Source organism: Amblyraja radiata, chromosome 10 (genome assembly GCF_010909765.2).
Source record: "Amblyraja radiata isolate CabotCenter1 chromosome 10, sAmbRad1.1.pri, whole genome shotgun sequence".
Classification (NCBI taxonomy): Eukaryota; Metazoa; Chordata; class Chondrichthyes; order Rajiformes; family Rajidae; genus Amblyraja; species Amblyraja radiata.
This window is the reverse complement of record NC_045965.1, coordinates 5,603,651-5,628,707: the sequence shown is the minus strand read 5'-3', so window position 1 is coordinate 5,628,707 and position 25,057 is coordinate 5,603,651. Positions and strand designations below refer to the sequence as shown.

Below are 25,057 nucleotides of genomic sequence, written 5' to 3'. Positions count from 1 at the left end.
CTTAATTATTAACAAAATGTCTGCAACAAATAGACATGCACACGTACATCCGACATGACAATACTGTACGTCCGACATTGTACGTCCGACACAAAGAAAAAACGTAATTATTCATTACTTGAAAGTAGAATTGACACATTATTCTTGCCATTTCTCATCATTTGACATCTAACTGAAATGGTTATGAGTGATTTTTGAGAAAAAGCCAGTATACTTCAGAGATTTGCAGTTGAATTTCCAATGTCAGAAAAACGCACTTTTCTGTGTACGTCCGACTACGTGGTGTCTTTTAATAGTACAAAGTCATTAAGGTGTTTGTACTATATTTATATCTATAATTGTTTTCTACTCAGTAGATGTCACATATTGGTCAAATAAAAATTCCTTGTTTGTAATTATTTTTCCATTGGCAACTCATTTAAGTGTCTGAAATGTACATCCAAAATTATGGAATTGCCCAACTTTGGTCTTCCCAGCATCCAGGTGAAAGAAACATTGATTTATTTAGTTTAGTTTAGAGATACAACACATAAACAGGCCATTTTGCCCACCGAGTCCGCGTTGACCAGCAATCACCCCATACACAAACACTTTCCAGCACACTAGAGACAATTCACTGAAGCCAAGTTAACCTACAAACATGTACGTCTTTGGAGTGTGGGAGGAAACTGGGGCAGCTGGAGAAAACCCACACGGTCACGGGGAGAAGGTACAAACTCTGTACAGACAGCACCTGTGGCCAGGATCGAACCTGGGTCTCTGGCGCTGTAAGGCAGCAACTCTACTGCTGTGCCACTGTGCCGCCCAGCTTTACTGCTAGTACATGGGATGCAACTTTGGTTAAATGAACAAGAACCAAAATATGTTTGTAATGAAATAAAACAACATAATGCAGTACCTCCAATGCATGCACCACTGCTGCCACCGCATCTTCAGAAACATTATCCAACCCACATTCAAATGCTGTTACGATCATCCGGCCTTCTAATTGCCCTCTTGAGGGAAGCACCATGGTGTGAGTGCAAAACTTCACATCATCCTCCTCTTGGGGATCCTTCATCACAAAGTTCTGTGCCCCTGACAAAGGGTTCTGTGCTTGGAAACGATGCTGGAGGAAGATGCAAGTACTTCAGCAAAAAGCTTCATGAAATATGAAAACTATCGGATTGCTAAATTAAATGATATGTTTACACACACACTATCTACTGAAAAGAAATGGGATCTGATCCTGGCATTAACTTGACAAAAAACGATCAAATACAATGTTATTCCAAATTTGCTATTTTTTTATAAGCAATTCTAACATTATCTCCATTGTAGATGGACCAGGGCAATGTTTGGCTGAATGTTGCTGGATCTGGGTCACTGCCCGCATATACTGACCTGTGGAGGCCCATTCCTATTAATCTTCTGTACCCATGAATCACGCTGCAAGGTATGAGTTCATAAGGGATAGGAGAAGAAATAGGTCATTCGGCCCATCATGTCTACTCCACCGTTCAATCATGGCTTATCTAACTCTCCCTCCTAACCTCACCTCCATAACCTCTGTCACATGTCTAAACAAGAATCTATCTATCTCTGCCAATATTATCCATTGACTTGGACCTCACAGCCTGCTATGGCAATGAATTGCACAGATTCACCACCCCCGGGCTATAGCAAGATTCAGATAGTATTTCTGCTGGACCCCCTGCCCATTCACCCCGAGTCCCATGCATCCCCTCCCCTATAAACCCCCCCCCTCCCCAGAGCCGATCTTGCACCCATCTCTTCCCTCCCCCTTCATTCTGACACAACTCGAACCTCGTCAATCCTCTAGCTTCACATTTCGCAACTCACTAATCCTTTTATTTCGCTCCTTTGTACGTGATCATCTCTGGCCTTTGTCCAAATATCTGCCCATCACTAACCTGCCTCGCCTGTGTTCATCTATGACCTACCATGCTTTGTCCTGCCCCTCCACCCCTCTGGCTTCCTTCCTCCCACACCTGCAATCAGTCTGAAAAAGTGTCCAGACCCGAAACGCCACCTATCCATGCTCTCCAGGGATGCCACCCGACCACTGAGTTACACCAGCACAGTCTTTTTCCTCGGGAGCCTCTGATGCTCAGATTCATTATTCATTAGTTCAAGGAGCATGATTAGGCCATTCAGCCCATCAAGTCTACTGTGCCTTTCAATCATGGCTGATCTATCCTTCCTTCTCAAAACCTTCCTTCTCCCCATAACTCTTGATAGCCCTATCCATCAAGTATCTGTTACTCTCCACCTTAAAAATACCGAGAGGGATGTGATTCGGTGATGAAAATGTGAGTTTCTATCTTTAAAAGCCATGGATTGAGTTAAATAGCCATCATCAGAGCATGTTTTGGTTGTAATTGTCGATGTGAGACCAGCATAGACTGATATTATTTAAAAGGTTGATGTAAATAATGGAAAAAAAACTAGTTAACCAAAACTAACTAACCAAAACGCAATAAAACAAGCCATAAACACATTAAGTTAATTAATAAGATCTTTTGTCTTCCCCATCCTCCAGGCCTGGAAACCAAATAAAGCCTCCAACCACATAACCGAGATGGAGATATGCTGGGTGACTACAATCTGCTGCTTTAAATATTTAAACTGTGAAGATTTTTATTTAGTGATCATTGTTAAATGGTAACACAGTGCAAATAAAAACATAATAACACTTTCTTCTTTTGCATGCTTTTTTTGCCCTCAATCACCCTGTTATAGTCATACAGAGTGGAAACGGACCCGACCTGCCCACGCCGACAACATTACATCATTATTCATCAACGGAGTATCAGGTGCCTTTAGTTTGTTCTTTTTAATTACGGGAAACGAAAATAATTTTACCAAAATGTCTTCCCTAACGAGCTCAGCAAGTAGCCAAAAGAAGAATAATCGTCGGCTCGAAAGTAACTCACTTCAAACTTTGCCCGGAGGGATGGGAACTTTTTTTTGCTTTTAGGTTTACCGGGTTTAGCAGCCGATTGACTGTTCCATAGTAGAGAGGACGTACCTTCTGTAACGTGAACAGTACAAAGGCAGTATGAGTTGGCTTCATTTCTTAAGAGTCACTAGTAGTCTTTGCGAATGTTGTTGATAAAGTTATCCTGTGGGTCACACAGGACATTTATCAGCAAAATGCATGGCACGTGCCACATTCCCCACATGATTTAATAAAGTGGAGGAAAGTCCCGCAACACTGTTCCTGTGAAATAAGATGACAGGAATGAGTGGGTTAGCATATGATGAGCATTTAACGGGCCTCTACTCGCTGGAGTTTAGAAGGATTAAGGGGGAACCTCATTGAAACTTACCAAATAGTAAAAAGCCTGAATTGAGTGGATGTGGAGAGGAAGTTTTCACTGCTGGGAGAGTATAGGTCCAGAGGTCATAGCCTCAGAATTAAACGACGTTCATTTAGGAAGAAGATGAGGAGGAATTAATTTAGTCAGAGGATGGTGAATCTATAGAATTCATTGTCACAGAAGGCTGTGGAGGCTGTCAATAGATATTTTTAAGGCAGAGATAGATAGATTCTTGATTAGTACAGGTGTTAGGGGTTCTGGGGAGAAGGCAGGAGAATGGGGTTAGGAGGGAGAGATGGATCAGCCATGATGAGCCGAATGACCAAATTATGATCCTATCACTTATGAAGGAGACTGGCATGATTGAATGATACGTGCGCAGGTGAGAAAACAGAGAAATGGCTAGTAGAAATAGTAGAAACAAGGAACTGCACCTGCTGGTTTAACAAAAAAGAGACACACTGCCGAAGTAACTCAGCGGCTCAGGCAGCATCCATGGAGAACATGGATAGGTGACATTTCCGGTCGGGACCCTTCTTCAGACTGATCTTTGTTACATCTCCCTGATATACCTATTGATATTCACTAGCCTTTACCCTGTTCTATCAGTTAACAGCATCACTTATATCATTCACTCATTCTCAGTCTCCACCCAAGAGCACAGGAGCAGGGCAGAAGAACTTTCCTCCATTTTATTAAGTAATGTGGCAAATATTCATGCATCATTTTGTAAGAAACATAAGATCACTGCAAAATGAGGTGGCCAGAATGGGAGGAGTTACAAATGTAAAGGTTGAAGAATAGAGAAGAGCAAAGACAGGGTGGGATTTGAAAAGGTCGATGAGAATTTTAATTTGCCACATCTCAATTAGAAGACAGTAGTCCGTAAGCAGAGGGATAAAGACACAGCATGAGTTAGGAGAAGCACTAAAACAGATAAGTATTGGGTATTTTTGCAGAAAGTATAAAAATCTCAATTACCTGGAGCTGAAACCATAATCTGACATCTCGTGAGGATGGCAAGCAAGAAGTCATTATGAGAATGCACTGTAAAACAAAAATGAGTTTTTCCTTCAGTAATTTCATGCTTAATCCACCACAGTTTAGAACCAAGACCAAAACGGTTGTCAATGCAAAAAAAAAAAAAAAGATGAGCAACACTCACTTTTCCCTGCTGTCTCAAAATTATTTGCTTTTCAATCTAATTCAATTTAAAAAGTTATTATTGAATCTATTGTCTACAATCATTTAGGGATTTGGCTGCTGTGAGACAGTCCTTTAGCCTCACGATCGACAATGTTCACCTAAACTATCCGAACATTTTGGATGTTGAGCGGAACATTAGCTAAATACATTTCACAGTGAATCCCCACTTGCAACAGAGAGAGAACATACCTCATCAGTCTGGTAAGTTGTTCATCAAGTTTACTCCAGCTGATTTAAGTTACTGTATTATGATACGATAAAACTTTATACATCCCTGGAGGGAAATTGGGGTGTCACCTGTTTCCCATGGAAAATACTCTAGCTTAGTTTATTGTCACGTGCACCAAGGTACAGTGAAGAGCTTTGTTGCGTGCCAACCAGCCAGTGGAAAGACAATACACGATTACAATCCAGCCATCCAGTGTAGATACATGATAAAGGAAATAACATTTAGTGCAAGATAATGTCCAGAAAGTCCGAGTAAAGATAGTCCGAGGATCTCCAATGAGGTAGATAGTAGCTCAGGACCGCTCTCCAGTTGGTGGTAGGATGGTTCAGTTGCCTGGTAACAGCAGGGAAGAAACTGTCCCTGAATCTGGACGTGTGTGTTTTCACACTTCTGTACTTCTTGGCAGATTGGAGAGGAGAGAAGAGGGAGTGACTGGGGTGAGACTAGAACCTTGATTATGCTGGTATCCTTGCTGAGGTAGTGTGAAGTGTACATGGAGTCAGTGGAAGGGAGGTTGGTTTGTGTGATGTTCTGAGCTGTGTCTACAACTCTCTGCAATTTCTTGTGCTCTTGGATGGAGCTGTTCCCAAACCATGCTGTGATGCACCCTTGATATATTTTGAATGAATACAAAAGGAGGGTTGCATGAGGGAATACAAGCATTGATAAAATGCTTTCTGCTGTGCATCTGTTGAAGTTGGTGAGAGTTGTTGGGGACATGCCGAACTTCCTAAGGCTTCTAAGGAAGCAGAGTGGGTGGGGGGCTTTATTGGCCATTGCTTTGACATGGCAGGTCCAGGACAAGTTGCTGAGTACAAAGTCACCTCATTGTTTTCTGTCAAAAAGTGTACAGATATATCTCAAAGGAAAAGGAAATAAGCAATCATATATCTTACCATTATCATGAGTAAGGAGCCTCCTGGCTTCCATATCAAACTCCTCTTTACTTATCTTTTGCTTGAACCAAAGTTTCAAGTTTGCCCAGTATCTGAAAAATGTTTAAAAAACTGGAGATGAGAATTGTGTACCAGGCAGCTTCAATAAATGACTTTTATACAGTGCCTTTATGGTACAAGAATGTCACAATGCACAGTGTTACACATTGCATGGGTGGCACTGTGGTGCAATGGTAGAGATGCTGCCTCACAGCACCAGAGACCCGGGTTCCATCCTGACTACGGATGCTGTCTGTTTGGAGTTTGTACCTTCTCCATGTGACCGCGTGGGTTCCAGTTTCCACCCACACTCCCAAGACATGCAGTTTTGTAAGTTAATTGGTTTCAGTAAAAATTGCCCCTGGTGTTATTTCTAATCACACAATTCCCAACTCCAAGCACACAAAGGCCATATACTTGTCACGCTTGATTGCTTCTTCCCAAGCTCGGGTCTAATTCCATTCTGTATTACAACCTCCCCCTTCTATCTCTGGAGGAAAGGAATGTAAGGCGTCTTCACTAATAGCATACTACACAACAAAAGAAAGATTATCAAAACAGAGTTACTTTCTCAGTTTTCTATAACCATAAGAAACCCTTTTGCAAAGGTCACACAACCATCACCCATGCCTTATCTCTTATCTCAACATAAATACATTTAAACAGCACAAACCATCTCACAGACTAGTATCTACCCTTGGTGCCTACAACCCAATATAGACAACCATAAATCCCCTTCATGACACAGCCGAGCTCAAGGATGTGTCACAAAGAAAATACAAATGGTGCCTGTCCTGGGAAGAGATCCCATTAACAACCTCCATTCTAAACACCAACCTAATCCAAATACAACCTCTGACAGTTATAGCCGCTTCAAAGCAAACAAAGCTATGCATATTTATATCGACATCTCCTTGTTATAACAAGCCATCTGTTTTCCTATGTGTGTTCTTTATTCCTTTGTGGGCTATGTATCCAAGTCCTTCTCTTGCAACTTAACATAAGTTCCTTAAGAACTTATCAGTTTCCCCCCACACTCCAAAGACATGCAGTTTTGTAAGTTAATTGGTTTCAGTAAAAATTACCCCTGGTGTGTGGAGGATAGTGATAGTATACTGGTCGACACGGATTTGGTGGGTCAAAGGGGCCTCTTTCCGTGTTGTATCCCTAACATCAGGTAATATAATGATGTTGTCCGCTACAGGGAGAGATTGGGGAAGCTCGGACTTTATTCCTTGGAGCGCAGGAGGCTGAGGGGTGATCTTATAGAGGTGTATAAAAAGTGAGGGGAATAGGGTGAATACACAGTGCTTATTTCCCAGGATAGAGGAATTAAGAACCAGAGTAATAATTGATCCATCGCAACTGATCCATAGTGAGGGCAGTTTTTGGATGGAGGGAAAATGCCAGATGTTATTATGGGGAAGGCGACTTAGAGGCTTATTAAAACATCCGAAAGGCTTTCGAAGGCGGCGTTGGCGGCAAACCTCTCCCTGGCCAGGTTCTCGATCACCTTGGGCTCGACTGCGCAGTACTCGGAGAAACTGTCCAAGCCTGAGCAGGCTCGGGAGAAGTGACAGCTGAGGTCGGAGTGCGAGCACCGCAATCCGCCTTCACCAACCCGCCACTTGAATGCCTCCTTGTGGCGACCTGCTGCAGCTTCTTGGTGACTGGTGGGAGGGAGAGGGGGTTAGAGGAGGAGGGGGGGGGGAGAGAGGAGAGAGGCTGGGGGAGGGGAGAGGAGGGGAGGGGAGAGGCTGGGTGAGGGGAGAGGAGGGGGGAGAGGAGGAAGGGGTAGATGTGGGGGATGAGGTGAGGGGAGGTGAGGGGAGAGGAGGGGAGGAGCAGTGGCGAGCGGACATCAACCAAAGGAGGAGGGAAGGGTGACGACACCCGCAGCGTGAGCAAGACGGCGTAGACTTTAAAGTTTGTCAGATTTTTGAAGATTTTCATGAATAACTCGGGAAATAAGCATGAATTTTTCAGATATGCCAATTTTGGACTCCATGGGAAAAATCTCTACCGGAATATGTAACAGTTTTACCCTTACCCTTTTCGAGAAGATGTGATTAAACACACACACGAACAAGCACACACACATCCAAGATCAGACTTTTATATATGATTGAATCAAAATCAAGAATTATAAATTCACATTTCAAAAATGGTTTCACAGTTCAGTAGTACTGATTTTCAGTATTCCATACTGATATTTGAGAATACATGAGGTTGCATGCAAAATACTGATTTTTAAAATCCAGTTTCTGTGAAGTACATTCTCTTGCATTTACGTGAGAAATACTGATTTCCCCAACAAAATTTCAGCCATCAAAATACGGAGATGCTTGGTGAAACATGGCAGCTCTGCAATTATTCAATCACATTGTGTTTGAGAATTCAAAATGTGTAATGATGTAAGTGATGTGAATACAACATTTCGTTCGACTTCAATTTCCATCATGAAAATTGAAGTCAAACTAAACGGTGCATTTACATTACTATGTCCACTTTCAAATTACCCGATTTTACTGTCATACTATTATAACAAATTCTAGTTCCATGATGACTCATAAACAAGATCACAAATTGTTGTGATGCTGCTGTTCAAATAACTGAAGCCTTACACCATTACATTTATTTGCAGTATTTTATTTGCAGTTTTTGTATGTTGCTTTATAACATTTTACATAACATTTTACAACAGTACAACTTGTTTATTAAACCAAGGACAATTTCAATTCTTGATTTAAAAAAATCATCCCATTCCACCCACTCATTACTCCCGACTCAACCAAATTTATTTCTGAAATATTGGTCATAGATTTGGTGCAAAATTGCTCCAAAATAAGACTCAGAATGCACCAGAGAGCATCTAAAACCCCAGAGCTTCCAGGGCCCTAGACCCCGGCCGCGAAGGACTTTGAGCTTTGTGCTCGTGTTGTGCGCTGCGTGCACATTATTTCACATAAAATGTTTGTAATCCTGTCATGCCACCCCCCCTTTTGAAAAGCTTCGTACAGGCCTGATTAACGTGAGTGTACCAAAATAAAAGTGAATTCTGTAGCGCTCTCGCTCAGATCGCCAGCTCAAGTACACACGTCTGAAGAAGAGTTTCAGCCTATTTCCTTCGCTCCATAGATGCTGCCTCACCTGCTGAATTTCTCTAGCACTTTTGTCTACCTTCGATTTTCCAGCATCTGCAATTCCTTCTTAAATTCGTACACACACGATTAGTACCACACGATTTCGCGCACTGCACAATCTGTATTGTTATGTCGCAATACCATCTTCGCCTTGCGAGCATAAGAGAACCACCTCCCTGCGTGCACGATGCTCGCATGTTATGTGAATGCTTACCGGGCCATGTGCTACTACAGTGCAGTGCGGGCTGGGAAGGTTCTGTGAATCACTGTTTTGATTCCCAGCGAGTCAATGTCTTGAATCCCAAGTGTGTTGATTCTGATGTGAGCACCGAACGCGTGTGCGTGTGTGTGTGTGTGTGTGTGTGTGTGTGTGTGTGTGTGTGTGTGTGTGTATGTGTGTGTGTGTGTGTGTGTGTGTGTGTGTGTGTGTGTGTGTGTACACGTACAGGAATATACCCTGCTACAGCTTGTGGCATGGAGGAGGGATGAGGGCAAGGAGGCCTGACATGGGAGAAGACCCAGCTGCAGCATCGGCCTCGGGACCTCACCCTGACAGTGACAAGTCTGATGATGAGGAAGCTCTGCTCGACAGCGACTCAGATGACAATTAAAGTGACTTTTAGATGTATTTGAAGAGTCTTTACTTTGCTTTTCAGGATATGGTTTAAATATCAAGCAGACAAGTTCTCACAAATATAATGTTTCTGTTCATTTAAAGTTGATATTCCCCCCCCCCCCCCGCAAAGAAAAAAGCCACTTCAGCCATATTTTATTTAATCTCACTTGCCAAGTTCCATGATTGATTCATTAGTCACCTACTTCCATGACTCATCTTCTTAGTCGGCACAGATTAAAGAGGTACTATGTACATTCAAAAGTATGGTATAGGTCTGGTCAGGTAGTAATAATAATACAGTAACAAGTATGTTACAATAAACAATGTTACAAGAAAAAGAAAATCAAAGTACACTTCCATTCTCTTTATTTATTTTAAATTACAGAATCCGAGAGCAGAAGGGATATATTATGTATCTATCTTTGGGGCAATTGTAACGGTGGAGGAAATTGTATTTGATATGATGTGTGTTGAAGAATGGATTACTGAATAGGCCTCTCCTTAGGCCAGAGGTCATCTGCTCTTTCTCTATGGCACATTCTTGAGCTGTGAGGTTATGCTGAGATCGAGACAGACTTCAAGGCTGAGAGATAATAGACTCTGTAATTAGCCTTGGCTATGTTAAATTATAATAAGGTTGTGATAAGGGATGGGTGCTTGGAGAGGAAAATAATTAGATTGATGGATTTGTTTATAGAAAGTTGAAGAAGCAGATGTAATTCTGATGTAATGGTCTGAGTTGTAAATCTACCTTGTGTTCTGCCTTGTACATGAGATTGGAAATCCAGCTTCCAGATAACAGGAATGGGGCTACAATTTAGAATTAAGTTGTATCCTGGCACCACTTATTAATTAAGTTGACAGATTTACGACCCATGTATGCTTGGTTGGGAGGTGTGTGTGGGTTTTGAACTTAGAAACTGTAATTCAGCAAAAGATCATATAATTAATGTTTTAAATACATAGGTAATAGTATTTTAAACTGTGTAAAATTGTAGTGAAACAATTTATGAAATGTATTGTCTTAGTAGGACTGTAAACATTAGACTTTGTTTAGATTTATAGAAATATCTTTCTTCTTGGTATGGAAAGTGTGTATGACTTGTGTGATCATTGTATTACATATGTATCTTATATTTTGAGGAGTGGTCCATGATAATTGAGCCTACTGGGGTTTTGCTGTGTTGAAATAAAATAATTCTAAGCAAAGTTATACCACAGGCAAACGAAGGTTGTAAGATGAGGCCAGGGAAGGGGGATTATGTAACTGATGTTGTAAATCGCCAGAAGGACTCAGATGATTGGTTACTAGCTTGTCATAGCCTCTGTATCTGTAACGTCTAATACCTATACAAATGCCATGAGTTGTTCTATCAAAGTTACTCTTCTCTGGACCCGCCCTAGAGCATCAGCTCTGTGTTGGAAGGTTCAGAGACTAGTCTCAGCAGAATAAAGAATCGATTTCAACAGCTACAAGCGTTTGAGTCAAGTTGACTTTAGATTGACAAAATAACTCAGTTTAACAAGACCACCCGCTCGCTTGCTGCAACACCGGCCGGCCAACAGCCCGACCGACTCCTCGCGGCCCAACGCTCACCTCCTGGCGGAGACCCAGCCAAACCCACACCACCCGGCGGCCCAACTCTTACCTCCTGGCAGCCCAACGCTCACCTCCCGGTGGCCCAACGCTCACCTCCCAGTGGCCCAACCCTCACCTCACGGCGGAGGCCCGGCCCAATGCTCACCTCCTGGCGGAGGCCCGGCCCAACCCTCACCACCGACGGCCAGACTGACAGACAGACAGATTGACTGACAGACTGACTGACAGACTGACAGACAGACTGATTGACAGACTGGAAGACTGACAAACAGACTGACCCTAATCCTAACCCTAGCTCTACATTTGTTATTTATCAGTTTTATTTACCAGTACACATTATAACAATATAAAGATAAATCAAATGAAAAACAAAATTATCAGCAAGGTTAGCATACCTTTATCCTTGGAAACCTTGCAATTGCTATTGATGTAATGAGGAGGCAGCCATGATCCCAGCGTCCTCGCTGCCTAGCGACCATAAAACAAAGCGCAGGATTGGCCAATTTGCATCCCTCACCTCCCGGTGGCCCAACGCTCACCTCCCAGTGGCCCAACCCTCACCTCCCGGCGGAGGCCCGGCCCAATGCTCTGACCTCAATGTCAAACGTGCATTGATAGTAAGATTAAACGAGAATTTACCAGTTTGAAGTTTGATCTTTATTTTATGAGGAGTAACGCTGAGGGATTAGGTGAAGACCCCCGCCAGTACGCATGCGTGTCAATCTTCAAAGCAGCGGTGTGAAATCACAGACAACAGTTATTGAACTTAACATAGTAAGATAAGATAAACTAGAATACCAGTTGACCTTTATGATAGAGGGTGGGCGTGGAGGGCACGTAATCCCTCAACGTTACTCCTCATAAAATAAAGATCAAACTTCAAACTAGTAAGTTCTCGTTTAATCTTACTATTTTACTTCGGAGTCACCTGAGTGACTACGTGAAGATTTTAAAGCTCAGTGATTTCATGCCGTGGAAACGAGTCCAGGCGTCATACACTGCATCAATAGGCCAATGATGAGTGAACATTAATAATGCATTCAGACATGACATAGATATAGACATGTTGATGCTATTAATGAACAATAGTGGCAATAGTAACCTCCCTCAACCGGGAGGAAGTATGAAACAGACCTAACATAGAGTTAGCAAATACCCCCGATCTGGCAATGGGTTTATTCTGAATATTTGGACAGATCGTTAGTTTGACCATCCTGCAGCCGCTAGGATGTGGCCCATAACCCTGCTGCTGAGGTATAGCAGTCCTGGTGGAGTGAGACTCAAAATGTCAATAGGTACACAAAATTGCTGGTGCACCGGGTGCAAACTCAGCGGGTGCAGCAGCATCTATGGAGCAAAGGAAATAGGCGACGTTTCGGGCCGAAACCCTTCTTCAGACTACTCAAAATGTCAATGTTCACTCCTGTATATGCCAGACCCATTTAACCCCCTGGAGAAGGTTTGTAGTGATTCCTTCTAACAAGGTTTTATGTAACTAACAATATTGCTAATCAGAGTCTATAAGGACCTTAGGGACCTTGACATACTGGTGTAGATGCATGATCACACGCAACCCAAGGTCCATGGGATATGCAACATCTAGTTTAGTCTATGTCCCTGTCTACGCTGCTTGATTAATCATAAACAAAACATGTTTATTATAGCCCGCAGATATGATCATCCTATCCAGTGTAGCAATGACTGGACCCCAGGCATGCACTATGAAAATTCCGGAAGCGGGAATCTTGCTGAATTTTGCAAGACCCGTCTTATGAGGCCAAATGGAGGAAGACATAAAAGAACATTCCTCCCTAGTGTAGCACGAATGCACCCTTCGCCACTGACATGCCTCGTATTTTGCAACTGGTGATTGAGCCTGGATGCAAGCAAGTCGATCGTTAGTATTCCATCGATCCACAATGTCATAAATACTTTGTGATCGCACATTTATTCTGTGTTGTCATTGATTTTGCATGATAATACACCGGTGATTAACATATACCACCACCAAAGTGTATCACCTTAAACTTGTGCATGCAGATTATGCATATTCACACACCCTTTAATGCACAGAATGCACCTGGTGTCCATTGGCAGTTGATACCATGACTGAACAATTGATAACTCATGCTAATCCCATCTGCCTCCGTAACTAGAGATGGTATTAGTAAATTTCCCATCTTTGAGCAATAGCATCAGTTTGGAAATGACTGAAGATTTACGGATGAGAGGTTTAGTGGAGCAACGCTGAATACTGTTCATCCACCATTGTGACTTTGATAGTTTCAGCTGGGAATAGCAGAGATCTAATCTTTGTCTCCGAGCGGAATCCGAGACAAATAAATGGATTAATGGTATCCCAATAATCAATAGTTTCAGTTGGTATCAACATAATTTAAATTTAACTGGACGGGTGAGAAACCCAATTTCTCAAATATAACTATGGCTGATATGGCTAATTTAGTAATATCATCCAGATTGGCCATAACACTTATTTGTTAGCTCTGTGCAGCCGAAGCACTGATTGTAGTGATTTGGTAAATAATCTGGGAACTGAAGTTAGCACATTTTGCAATGCTCTGAGTGTATCATTGCCTCATCCAGTTAAATTTCAAATATCTCCGAACCCTGTGAGCGGAAATGATCACATGGAAGTTATTCAGAAAAGTCTATACTGCACATGCGGGTTGAGGCTGTTGACAATGATCAGTCCACATCTCCCATAATTGTGAGCCTACCTTGAAAGGCAACTCCAACCATACCTGGAGTATAAACTAATCTCATGTTATCCCAAACAGTGTAAATATTCAAACCAGTTTAAATATTACCAACTTGTATCCGTGACAGGAGACATCATCGATGTGGCTCCATACCTTTATCCGAATAGAAGGACTTATGCAACCCGACCCAGGAGCTGCCTTAACCATGTGTGCATGATTTTTGCACTTCTGCTCCTGGGAGGTAGAGGAGCTCGAGTACAGGGTTGGCGCATCTTCCAGGAAGGCCGTTCTAGGCTGTGGCCTGAAAAAGACCTTTGTCCTGGTCTTACGGCCTTCAAGCTTACACCAGCTTCAGTGTATCGTGGTTTGCTCTGGTGGGTGCGTAGGGGTGCTGCCGTCGGAGATGTCAGGTCTTGCGTGATGATGTGGCCTCCATGAGCCCGACGGCCCTCGTCGAGCTTCTTGACTTGTTTCAACAGGTTGCCCAAATGGCAGTATCCCTCAGATAGCTGTTCACCACAGGGACACTGAAACACAGTTCCCTGGTGTAGTTGTCATTTACAGCCTGCTCCTGCTGCTGGTTGTGTTGTTCCTGCACCCCCAGCACACCTGTGGTATCTTCAGCCAAACCCCTGTCTTCAGAGTCAGCCCAGAAGTGACTCCTAATGCTCCCCTCTGTCGAGGGAGATGCATTATGCAGCCCTCAATAAGGTGCTGCCAATGGGCGTCCTAGGATCCCATGGTGACTAGACTCTATATACAGAAGCATGTCACATTGGAGCATCTGCTCCATCAACCGCTCTATGCCGGATATGCGATCACAGTCGCTCATGCCGGCGGTGAGTCTTCACAGCCCGACTCGTCCGAGTCTTCGGGTCTGTCCGATTTCTGCTTGGCCTTACCACCAGTCTGTGGCGTCGATTCCGACTGTGCAGGTGCCAGGTCGGAGACTGCTGATCGAATAGCGATCCAGGTGCAGCCAACCGCTGCTGACTGCCCTCACTTCCGCGGTCCACCGCAGTCAGTCTGGATGCGGTCCATTTGGGCTTAGTCCATGGTTCCTTTCCTGTAACATATTCTCACAAAAATAGCACAAAACGACTTTAGAGTAAAGAATTTACTTGTATGTCCTGTTTTAAACCTTCTGCTGCGGGGGCAACGCTCCTCCCGAGCCTGGTCTCGTTCGTGGTCGTAGTTGTTGCAGCCGGGATTCCCTCTGTGGTCCTTGTAGAAGGGCTTTCATTGTCGGGTTTTTTTTTCTCCCCCGAGTTTTGTATTCCCGTTGCTATAACCTGGATTTCCTCCGCGGTCCCTTATAGCCTCTGCGATATTTTCCAGTCTGGGCTCCCCCCCACCCCCCCCCCCCCCGAGCTGGGTATCCCCGCAGTAACTGCAGCCGGGATATCCCCGCGGTCCCTATAAAAGGGATAGCCGCGATAATCATAGTCGGGGGGTATTCCCGCTTGCTACCCGTATTCCACGGTCTTCCGAGCGGGTTCTCCACCAATATGAAGCCGCTGCTCGAAAGGTGAATTCACCGCCGCCCGCTACCCGCATTCCGCAGTCTTCCGAGCGCCTTGGTCCGTGGGCGGGATTCCCCTAGGTCATGCCCGGGATTCCCTGAAGTTCGTGACTGGGGTCCCCCCTCCGTCCCGACTTCGCCCCGGACTTTTAGCAGGGCCTCTGAGTAGAGGTTCCTGCAAGAAGATATAAACCTGAAAAAGTATTTTTTAAACTTACCTTCAGGTCTGCCGCTGGCAGGAGCATCACGTCCACCCTGCCAGCCGTAACGTAATGCGATAGACGATATGACAAGCATGCGTACTGGCGGGGTCTTCACGTAGTCCCTCACGTGACTCCGAAGTAAAATTGGGCAATTACTACTCAGAAAATTTGAGTTTTTTCTCATATTTCTTAAAAATGTGCAGGTTTTGTTCGACGAGTTTCAGGCATGATATATATATTTTTACACAGTATATTAAAAATTCAGGTAGTTCTGCGAGTTGGGTCACGAAAGTAAACGAAAAAGCTCCTCGCCCACAGCCTATTTCTAAGAGTTGCAGCGTGGAAACAGGCCCTTCAACCCATCGAGTCTGTGCCAACCAGCGATCCCCGCACACTGGTTCTATGCTACAGATCAGGGACAATTGGACAATTCATTGCCACAGAAGGTTGCAGAGGCTAAGTTCATTGGGTATTTTTATGGCAGAGATAGATAGAGTCTTAATTAGTACCTGTGTCTGGGGTTATGAAGAAAGACTGGATAGACTTGGTTTATACTCTCTAGAATTTAGGAGATTGAGAGGGGATCTTACAGAAACTTACAAAATTCTTAAGGGGTTGGACAGGCTAGATGCAGGAAGATTGCTCCCGATGTTGGGGAAGTCCAGGACAAGGGGTCACAGCTTAAGGATAAGGGGGAAATCCTTTAAAACCGAGATGAGAAGAACTTTGTGGTGAATCTCTGGAACTCCCTGCCACAGAGGGTAGTCGAGGCCAGTTCATTGGCTATATTTAAGAGGGAATTAGATGTGGCCCTTGTGGCTAAGGGGATCAGAGGGTATGGAGAGAAGGCAGGTACGGGATACTGAGTTGGATGATCAGCCATGATCATATTGAATGGTGGTGCAGGCTCGAAGGGCCGAATGGCCTACTCCTGCACCTAATTTCTATGTTTCTATGTTATGGGGAGAATGGGGTTGCAAGAGAAAGATAGATCAGCCATGATTGGATATTGTCCTTGGGGAGTATATCAATGCCCTCCTGAACTATTATACAGGAAAACAAAATGCCTCCTCAAAGGTGTTTTATTGTCATGTGTTCACTGCACACTGACATTCTTTTTGCATCGCTCACACATGCACGAGTCGCCATATTTTGGCACCGTTTACAAAAAAACTAAAGTCCACTCCACGCATGCGCTCGATGTACTGGAGAGGCTCCCGATCCAGGTAAGCCCCAGGCCGCCTCGGCCCATGAACTGACGTCCCTCTCCTCGCCCGACTGCCTGTGTCCAGGGGATGCCTCCTGCAGCCGGCCTTGAAAGCGCTGGTGGCAATACACAGGTCCCTCTCCTCGTGTCCGTCGTCACCAGCGTCTACCTCCTCCACGTCTCAATTCGGGGTCGAGTTTGGCGACTTCCCAGCTTCTCCCCTGCAGTCCGTGCTGTACTTTATGGTGTTATACTTGAGGCCACAACTGCATGCTTCTGCATCATGCATGTTCCATTTGTGCAATAACCAGCCACATTGTCCTTGTAGCGATGTTACAAAACTTACCTTCAGCGGCGCTGCAGTTCTGCCACTGGCCGTGTGCGCGACTTTGGCGCCTTTGAGGGGGGGGGGATTAAAATGCCATTTTCTCCTGCCTGTCGGAGGCGGATTTCCTAGGGCTGCCAGCCGCTGCAGAAAAATCGATCCGCATCCCTTTCGCGCTATATATATTTTTTAAATCGCTGGACAATTTAATATTTGGATTAAAATAAAAAGTGACTTTGAACGCCCTCAACGCCTACAACGTGACGGATCTCAAGTAGGGGACGAAACAAAATGTAAGGCGTTTATAAACTTGCTTCTTGGGATGACTTTAATCAATCCTCTATAAGCGAAAATGTGATTTGGGCCCCATACGAACCGGCAGTGTTTTTCCTGCCGATATGGGGTTCAAATTCACCGCAAATGCAATGTTCCAATCGATCACATTCCAGAAGCAAGATGATTAAAATGCCCTTTTTGTTTTGGAGATAAGCCGTCTAAATTGTCTATATTTTGTGTTATTCTCTCTCTCTCTCCATGATCAATATATTTAAACTAAATATTCACAACAGTTTGAGTCACATGTATTGTGCAAAAAACAATAATTTGAATATATTTTGGGTGGATGTTTCTAGATTAATTTATGGGAATTAAACATTAAATTCCTTCCATCTGGGATATAAATTCATGACAGTGAGATTTAAAAATCATGTTATATTGTGAATTCTTGTGTGAATGGGATTAGTTTGTTATTTGGATACTTAGGCTATTTAAAAAAATTATCCTTTTCTTAAGAAATGGAATCTACAGGACATTGTTAATGGGAAAGTAGCGGGCAGAAAGGCATGTCATGCATGGTTTGAAGAGCAAAAACTTGTAGTTTACAATGCCAAAATTGAAGAGTTGAGGAAAAACAAGGTGTACAGAGTTGCCTATTGGTTACAATCTGAGGAGTACGATGATGCTACTGATTATGATATGCCAATGTACCAGCTAGCAACTGATCTTCTCCATAAAGACTTGGTCTATTGCTAGAAATTGTAAATTATTTACTTATCTGTTACAGACTTATTATACAATAATATTAAAGTTCTGATCTTGAGAATATCACATTTTTGAATTTTTATGGCAGTTATTACTATTTCCATCACAACGGTCAATTTTGTGCTACAATTAGGGTATTAACTAATTATATGCTTTAATTTCAGGTCATCCAAGTAAGATGTTTTATATTTGTTTCAGAATGCTTCAATCGATAATAACTGAAAATTTCATTCAGTTCTCTTAATTTTTAAGAAAGTTATGGGCTTTTGACTGTCCTCGATCACAGCTTTTGTGTTAAGTCAATGGAAAAGCAATCGGGAACAAGATGCTAATTTCCGTGTATGAAAATGGCCATAACATTTTTAATACTGAAGATATGAAAGTGAATTAGGTGTCAAATTAAACTTCTTTTTATGCTTTATCAGATGAGATAAATTGCAGACTTGATTTTTAAAATCTCAAAATTTTGTAACATTGCTATGTCCTTGGCTTGCACAAAGTCCCACGACATCTGACCCCTGTCCGCAAGCCTTGGGATTTCCCCCCCACAATAATGTTGTTGCTTAAAGCATTTGTGAGATGAATATCAGAATTTTAGTTAATTAGGTCAATAGAAGCCCTTGCTGCTGCTTTCAGCATATTCACGTGGCAACCTAATCAAAGCCAGAGATCTCTGCTGCCGGGAAATAAGGTATTTGTTCTCCTTGTCGGATGTGTCTCATTTTCTTCCATCGGAACAACGTCATGTCTCTGCTATTAATTTGACCACCATGAACTGAAGTCACTGATGCAATTAGAAGCATTTTTGAGGCAACTTTGTTAATAGGGAATTAATTTTGCATTTCATTAACAAATTATGTGTCCATACACTAAACTTTGTGCAGCTATTGTCAGCTTTAACCATATCTACAATGTTGAAAGTGTGCCAGAGAATCTGTGGAATAAGCGAGTTTGTTTTTCCAACTGCGCATTCCCAGGTCATAGGTCACTGGCAATAAAACAGTCTTGGCAACGGTGGTGCTGAATTGTGTGCAGGCTTGCGTTTCGTCTGTAGTCGGGGTTGGCTGTGGATGCTGTTGAGTTGCTTTTGGGCTGTCCCCGCCCCCTCCCTGGTGTCCAGTCCCTGCCCGGATGTGTCCGGGGTGGCCCTGGACTTGAAGCCGGTGCTGCAGCCGCTGGCTCAAGCTCGGCTCTGCCTGTCCCACCGGGTTGGCCGGCAGCCCTCCACCTCCACCCCCCTCCCCTCAGTCCGACACCGAGATCCTGCTGAAGATGGGCAACTTCCGGCCAGGCTCGAAGACGGGCGACTCAGAGCCGCTGCTGCTGGAGCCGTCCTGGTCGGAGAGAGTCTGTGGATGGCCAGGCAGGGCGCCCGTTCGAGCTGTTGGTGATTGTGGTGCTGGCGGCAGGAGCAACCTCCTTCCCCTCCCTTGCCCAGCCAAGCCCAGAGTCCGGGCCAGCTCTAACTCCAGGTCGGGGCTGAAGGCCGCCTGCAGCGCAGCCCACTCGAGTGGAGGGCAGGAGGAGGCTGAGCCCAGGCTGACGCTCTGGCGCAGGCGAGGTCGGGGCCCTCGCTCCTCCTTGGGTTTGTGGATGAATTGGCAGCGGGAGCCGTAGGGACAGAAGCCAGTGGTATGCAAGGTGCAGCACGGCTCCGTCTTGTACTTGGGGTGGCGGCTGAGAGAGCGCAGCTCGGCCAGGCCGTGGGCGAACTGGCACATGTCGCCTTAGCGGCCAATCGGGGAGCATGTTCCTCTGGAGCTGGAGCGGGGTTGGGCTGGAGTTGCCGCTGGCTGTGGGTCTGAGGGTTTTCCGCACTGGAGTTATACTCACAGAATCTACAGCGCTTTGTTCGATTTTTATTTCTAGCGTTCGACCTTTGACAAATCCCATGATTCCTTGTGTTGTTCGGAATACCGAACTCGCTTATTTATTGCCACAGACGGCTGTGGAGGCCAAGTCAATGGATATTTTTAAGGTGGAAATTCATAGGTGCTTGAATAATACGGGTGTCAGGGGTTATGAGGAAAAGGCAGGAAACATAGAAAATAGGTGCAGGAGTAGGCCATTCGGCCCTTCGAGCCTGCACCACCATTCAATATGATCATGGCTGATCATCCAACTCAGTATCCTGTACCTGCCTTCTCTCCATACCCCGTGATCCCTTTAGCCCCAAAAGCCACATCTAACGCCATCTTAAATATAGCCAATGAACTGGCCTCAACTACATTCTGTGGCAGAGAATTCCAGAGATTCACCACTCTCTGTGTAAAAAATGTTTTTCTCATCTCAGTCCTAAAAGATTTCCTTAAGGAGAAGGGGGTTGAGAGGGAAAGATAGATCAGCCATAATTTAATGGCGGAGTAGACAAGATGGAGATACAGGGCTTGGTAGCGTAGTGTCAAGCTAACAACCTCTCCCTCAAGATAGACACAAAAAGGTCGAGACTCGACCCGAAACGTCACTATTCCTTTTCTCCAGTGATGCTGCCTGACCGGCTGAGTTACTCCAGCTTTTTGTGTCTATCTGTGGTTTAACCAGCATCTGCAATTCCTTCCGACACACAACCTCTCCCTCCATGTCAGCAAAATGAAGCTGGTGGTCAACTTCAGGAAGTAGAGTGCAGTACACTCTCTAGTCTGTATCAATGGTGCTGAAGTGGAGATGGTAAAGATCAAGTTTCTTATAGAGGTGTATAAAAAGTGAGGGGAATAGGGTGAATACACAGTGCTTATTTCCCAGGATAGAGGAATTAAGAACCAGAGTAATAATTGAGCCTTTGCAACTGATCCACGGTTATCAATAGTGAGGGCAGCTATTGGATGGAGTGAAAATGTCAGAGGTTATTGTTGGGAAGGTGACTTGGAGGGTTATTAAAACTTTGCAGTAATTGGGAAGGGAATTTTATGACAAGAATTAGAGTTTTTTTTCTTTAATTTCAATAGGTCTTGGGGTTACCTAAAGTTAATAAGCTCAAGCTGGGGATCGGCTAAGGTGAAGAGGATGTGAACTGTAATTCACAAAGTGTCAGGCAATCACGTAAGTGTTTAAAATCTGTATGAAGCCAAAATAGTGGGCTGCATTTTTTTCTGAGGGATGCCGCGTGGAAACAGGCCCTTCAAACCACCGAGTCTGTGCCGACCAGCAACCAGCGTTTTGTGTCCATCTGCGGTTTAAACCAGCATCTGCAGTTCCTTCCGACACCCAATCTCTCCCTCCATGTCAACAAAATGAAAATGGCCGTCAACTTCAGGAAGTAGAGTACAGTACACCCTCTAGTCCAAGGGTTCCCAACCTGGGGTAAATTTACCCCCAGGGGGTAAATTTCACCTACCCAGGGGATACATTTGTTGATTCTGGATTTGTACATGTTTTCTCTCATTGACTGACTGTGTTTGGTTCTGGTTCATCATTAGTTGTTCACAAATAAGTGAAATAACATTGTTATGTGCTATTAAAGTTCCCTGGGGTAAACGGGACGAAAAAGGTTGGGAACCCCTGCTCTGGTCTGTATCAATGGTGATGGTCAAGATCTTCAAGTTTCTATGTGTAAATTTGTCCTGATCCAACCACATTGACTCTACAGCAAATGCCTTTACTTCTTCAGAAGGCCAAGTAAAATCAGCACATCTCCAATTACTCATATCAATTTCTATTATAGAGAGCATTCTATCTGGACACATCAAAGCTTGTTTCTCTGCCCGAGACAGCAAGAAATTGCAGAGAGTTATGATCACAGCACAGTTTATCACACAAACCAGCCTGCCATCCCTCCAACTCTCAAACATGCTAATTACAAAGCAAAGATTCATGGATGTTCTCAAAGGGTCTTTGAAGCAATCCAACATTCCCATGCCACTGAGTCCTGGGAACCTCTGGCCAACGGCCTCTCCAAATCGAGAAGCAGCCGGGATGGTGTGCACAACCTTGGTCCCTTTGCCTGTGCAGATCACAAACACCAGCCGACAAACTACCCAACAACCCTACCCGGGGATCAGTTAGTGGCCTCATCAGCCACCTCAGAACCCATGACACTGACACCCCCTCTCTACCCCTCCCACTGCCGCTTCCTCGCTCTAACATCTTTAGCCCATACCTGTTCCTCTCCATCTACCCCTCTCAGTCCCTATCCCTCGCTCCAACCCGTCTCCTTCCATCCCTCTTTCCTCCTTCGGCCCTCTGTCTACCGCCTCCACCATTTGCCCGGCAACTCCTTCCTCTCCCACACCAACCTATTCCACCTTTTCCATCCTTTCATGCCCTCCACTCCTTCTATGCCTTCTTATAGCTCCTTCTACCCCCTTCCTTCCTGCTATATACCCCTCCCAACCTTACTCCTCCCTCTCCCACTAACCCTTTTCCACCACCTTCCACACTTCCCCAACCCCTTCCCACCCTCCCCATCCCCTCCTCAGCCCTCCTCCCTTCCTTCTCCTAACCCTTCTCCCCCTCCCCTCCCATTCAACACTACTCCCTCACCCATGTGTTCCCTTCACCCCTTCCTCTCACTCCTCACTCCCACTACCCCTTCCTGCCTCCGCCTCCACTTCCCCCACCCTCTCCCTTCATCCCCCCCTCTTCCCTCTTACTCCCCCTCCCCCTCCCTTCTCCTACCATCTCTCTCCTCCCCCTCTTACTCCCCATCCAGACCCTCGCCAGTGATCACATTGACAACCCAGTGGCTCCGACCCTCCCCCTCCCGCCGCCACTCACTGCTTCATGTTCTCCCCCAGCGCCTCCGTCAGGGTTTTCTTCGCCGCCTCCAGTTCGCTGACTTGAGTCGCCATCTTCCCCCCTCCTCCTCCTCCCCGCCGCTGCCCGGCTCCTCCAGCGACCCGGAGCGCCCCCTGGTGGCCGGGAGGATCCATCACACACCCATCTCCACTCCTACTGCCGCACCCCCTGCCGGCCGGGAGGATCCATCACACCCCCATCTCCACTCCCGCCGCCGCGCCCCCTGCCGCCCGGGAGGATCCATCACACCCCCATCTCCACTCCCACTGCCGCGCCGCCTGGTGGCCGGGATGACCAATCACACCCCCCCATCTCCACTCCCGCCGACGCGCCCCCTGCCGGCCGTGAGGATACATCACACTCCCATCTCCACTCCCGCCACCGCGCCCCCTGGCTCCGGGAGGACTCCTCACCCCTGCCTGAGGCAGAGGGAAAATCCACCACCACCACCTCCTCTCAGACCGCACCACCCCTGACTCCCCAGTCTGAAGAAGGGTCTCGACTAGGGTTGCCAACTTTCTCACTCCCAAATAAGGGACAAAAGGTCAAAATATGGGCCAAATTCCCGACGGCAATCCGTTGACCGGCTCGGCCGTGGCTGGGTGAATGATGAGTTGGCCCGGGTGCTGGACTGCACACAAAGCCCAGCCGGCGGGCCAGCTGAGGAGTTTTGGCTCGGGTGACGTCGCTCGCAAAGTCCGGCACCCCATCCAACTCATGAACCGATGAATGGCCATGAGAAGGTGGGGTGGTGGTGTCGGCGGTGTCCAAAGGTCAGACAGCTGGCCAGGCTGCCGACCGACGGGGCCACGGGCGAGGCGCTGCTGCTGCACTCCATGGGCTGCACTATCTCTGGACGGGTGAGGCGGGGCCAGACGTGGCGCTCCAACCCGACAGTCCCCTCGACCCGAGTAGTAGTAGTCAAATACGGGACAAGGGCGGTACCATATGGGACAAACCAATTTAGCCCAATATACGGGATGTCCCGCTAATACGAGACAGTTGGCAACCCTAGCCTCAACCTGAAACGTCACCCATTCCTTCTCTCCAGAGATGCTGCCTGTCCCGCTGAGTTACTACAGCTTTCTGTATCCACCTTCAATCACCACCACCACGTCTACTGGCAGGGCTGCCAACTCTCACGCTTTGAGCGTGAGAATCACGCATTTGAATGAACTCTCACGCCCTCACGCTGATCAGAAATTTCTCACGCTGTGGTGAGAAATTCTGTGATCAACGAACATTTCAAAACTCAGATAAACTGCATGGTCCGCGGGTGTTGGAGAGCCGGGGCTGAGGGAGGGATGGAAGCAGCGGGTGGATACAGATGCGGGGAGTCGGGGCTGCCGAGTGTTTGCGGGGCTGGCGATTCGCTCGCTGCAGCTCCAGCCTTGGAGCAGTGCAAGAGACCCGAGTCGTCATAGGAGTCAGAGGCGTCGGAAGCGTTGCGCCGGTGCCATGAGAGTCTCTGTGCCGAAGGGACAGACTCTCAAAGGGAGGTGGAGAGAGAGAGAGGGTAAGGAGACAGGGGGGAGAGAGAGAGAGAGGGGTGAGAGGAGAGAGAGGGAGAGAGAGGTAGGGAGAGAGAGGGGGAGAGTGAGTTGTGAGGAGGGAAGAGAGAGAGGGGGTGGAGAGGGAGAGGGTAGGAGAGAATGGGAGAGAGAGGGGTGGTAAAAGAGAGGGGGAAGAGGGAGAGAGGGGGAAAGAGAAACAGGGAAAGAGAGAGATGGGGGGGCAAAGAGAAAGAGGAGATAGAGACAGAGGAGAAAGAGAGGGAGAGAGAGCAAGGGGGAGAGTGATGTGGGAGGGAGAAATGGGGGAGAGAGAGGGAGAGAGGACGAGAGAGGAGGAGAGAGAGATGAGAGAGAGAGGGGAAGAGAGAGGTGAGAGAGAGAGGAGAGACACAGAGAGAGGGGAGAGAGAGAAGGGAGAGTATGTGGAGAGGGAGAGAGAGAGGGGGGGAGATAGATAGGGAGGGAGAAAGAGAGAGAGGGGGGAAGCGAGGGGGAGAGAGAGGAGAGGGGGAGAGGGGAGAGAGAGAAGAAATAGAGGGGTAGAGAGAGGGGGAGAGAGAGTTAGGGGAAAGAGAGGGGAGAGAGAGTCAGGGGAAATAGGGGAGAGAGAGGAGGAGGGAGAGAGAGAGGAGAGAGGGGACGAGAGAGAGAGGGGGAGTGTGAGGTGGGAGGGAGAGGGGGAAGAGAGAGGGGGGGGAGAGAGGGTGGGAGGGAGAGGGGAAGAGAGGAGAGCGAGATA

The 25,057-nt window shown here is 46.0% G+C and overlaps 1 protein-coding gene across 2 annotated transcripts in view; it reads right to left on the bottom strand.

Annotated features, from left to right (window-relative positions):
• tada1 (transcriptional adaptor 1) overlaps positions 1–22,911 on the bottom strand; it is a 46,213-nt gene extending 23,302 nt beyond the window's left edge. The window contains exons 1-5 of one of the 2 annotated variants that reach the window (XM_033027897.1): positions 22,784–22,911; positions 5,655–5,746; positions 4,305–4,370; positions 2,937–3,034; positions 899–1,108 (exon numbers count right to left, since the gene is read on the bottom strand). In XM_033027897.1, coding sequence (XP_032883788.1) covers positions 899–1,108; positions 2,937–3,034; positions 4,305–4,370; positions 5,655–5,746; positions 22,784–22,857 — 540 coding nt within the window. In that variant the 5' untranslated portion in view covers positions 22,858–22,911. The remainder of the gene's footprint in view (positions 1–898; positions 1,109–2,936; positions 3,035–4,304; positions 4,371–5,654; positions 5,747–22,783) is intronic. The other variant, XM_033027898.1, reaches the window with a different exon arrangement.
• Between the last annotated feature and the right edge of the window lie 2,146 nt (positions 22,912–25,057).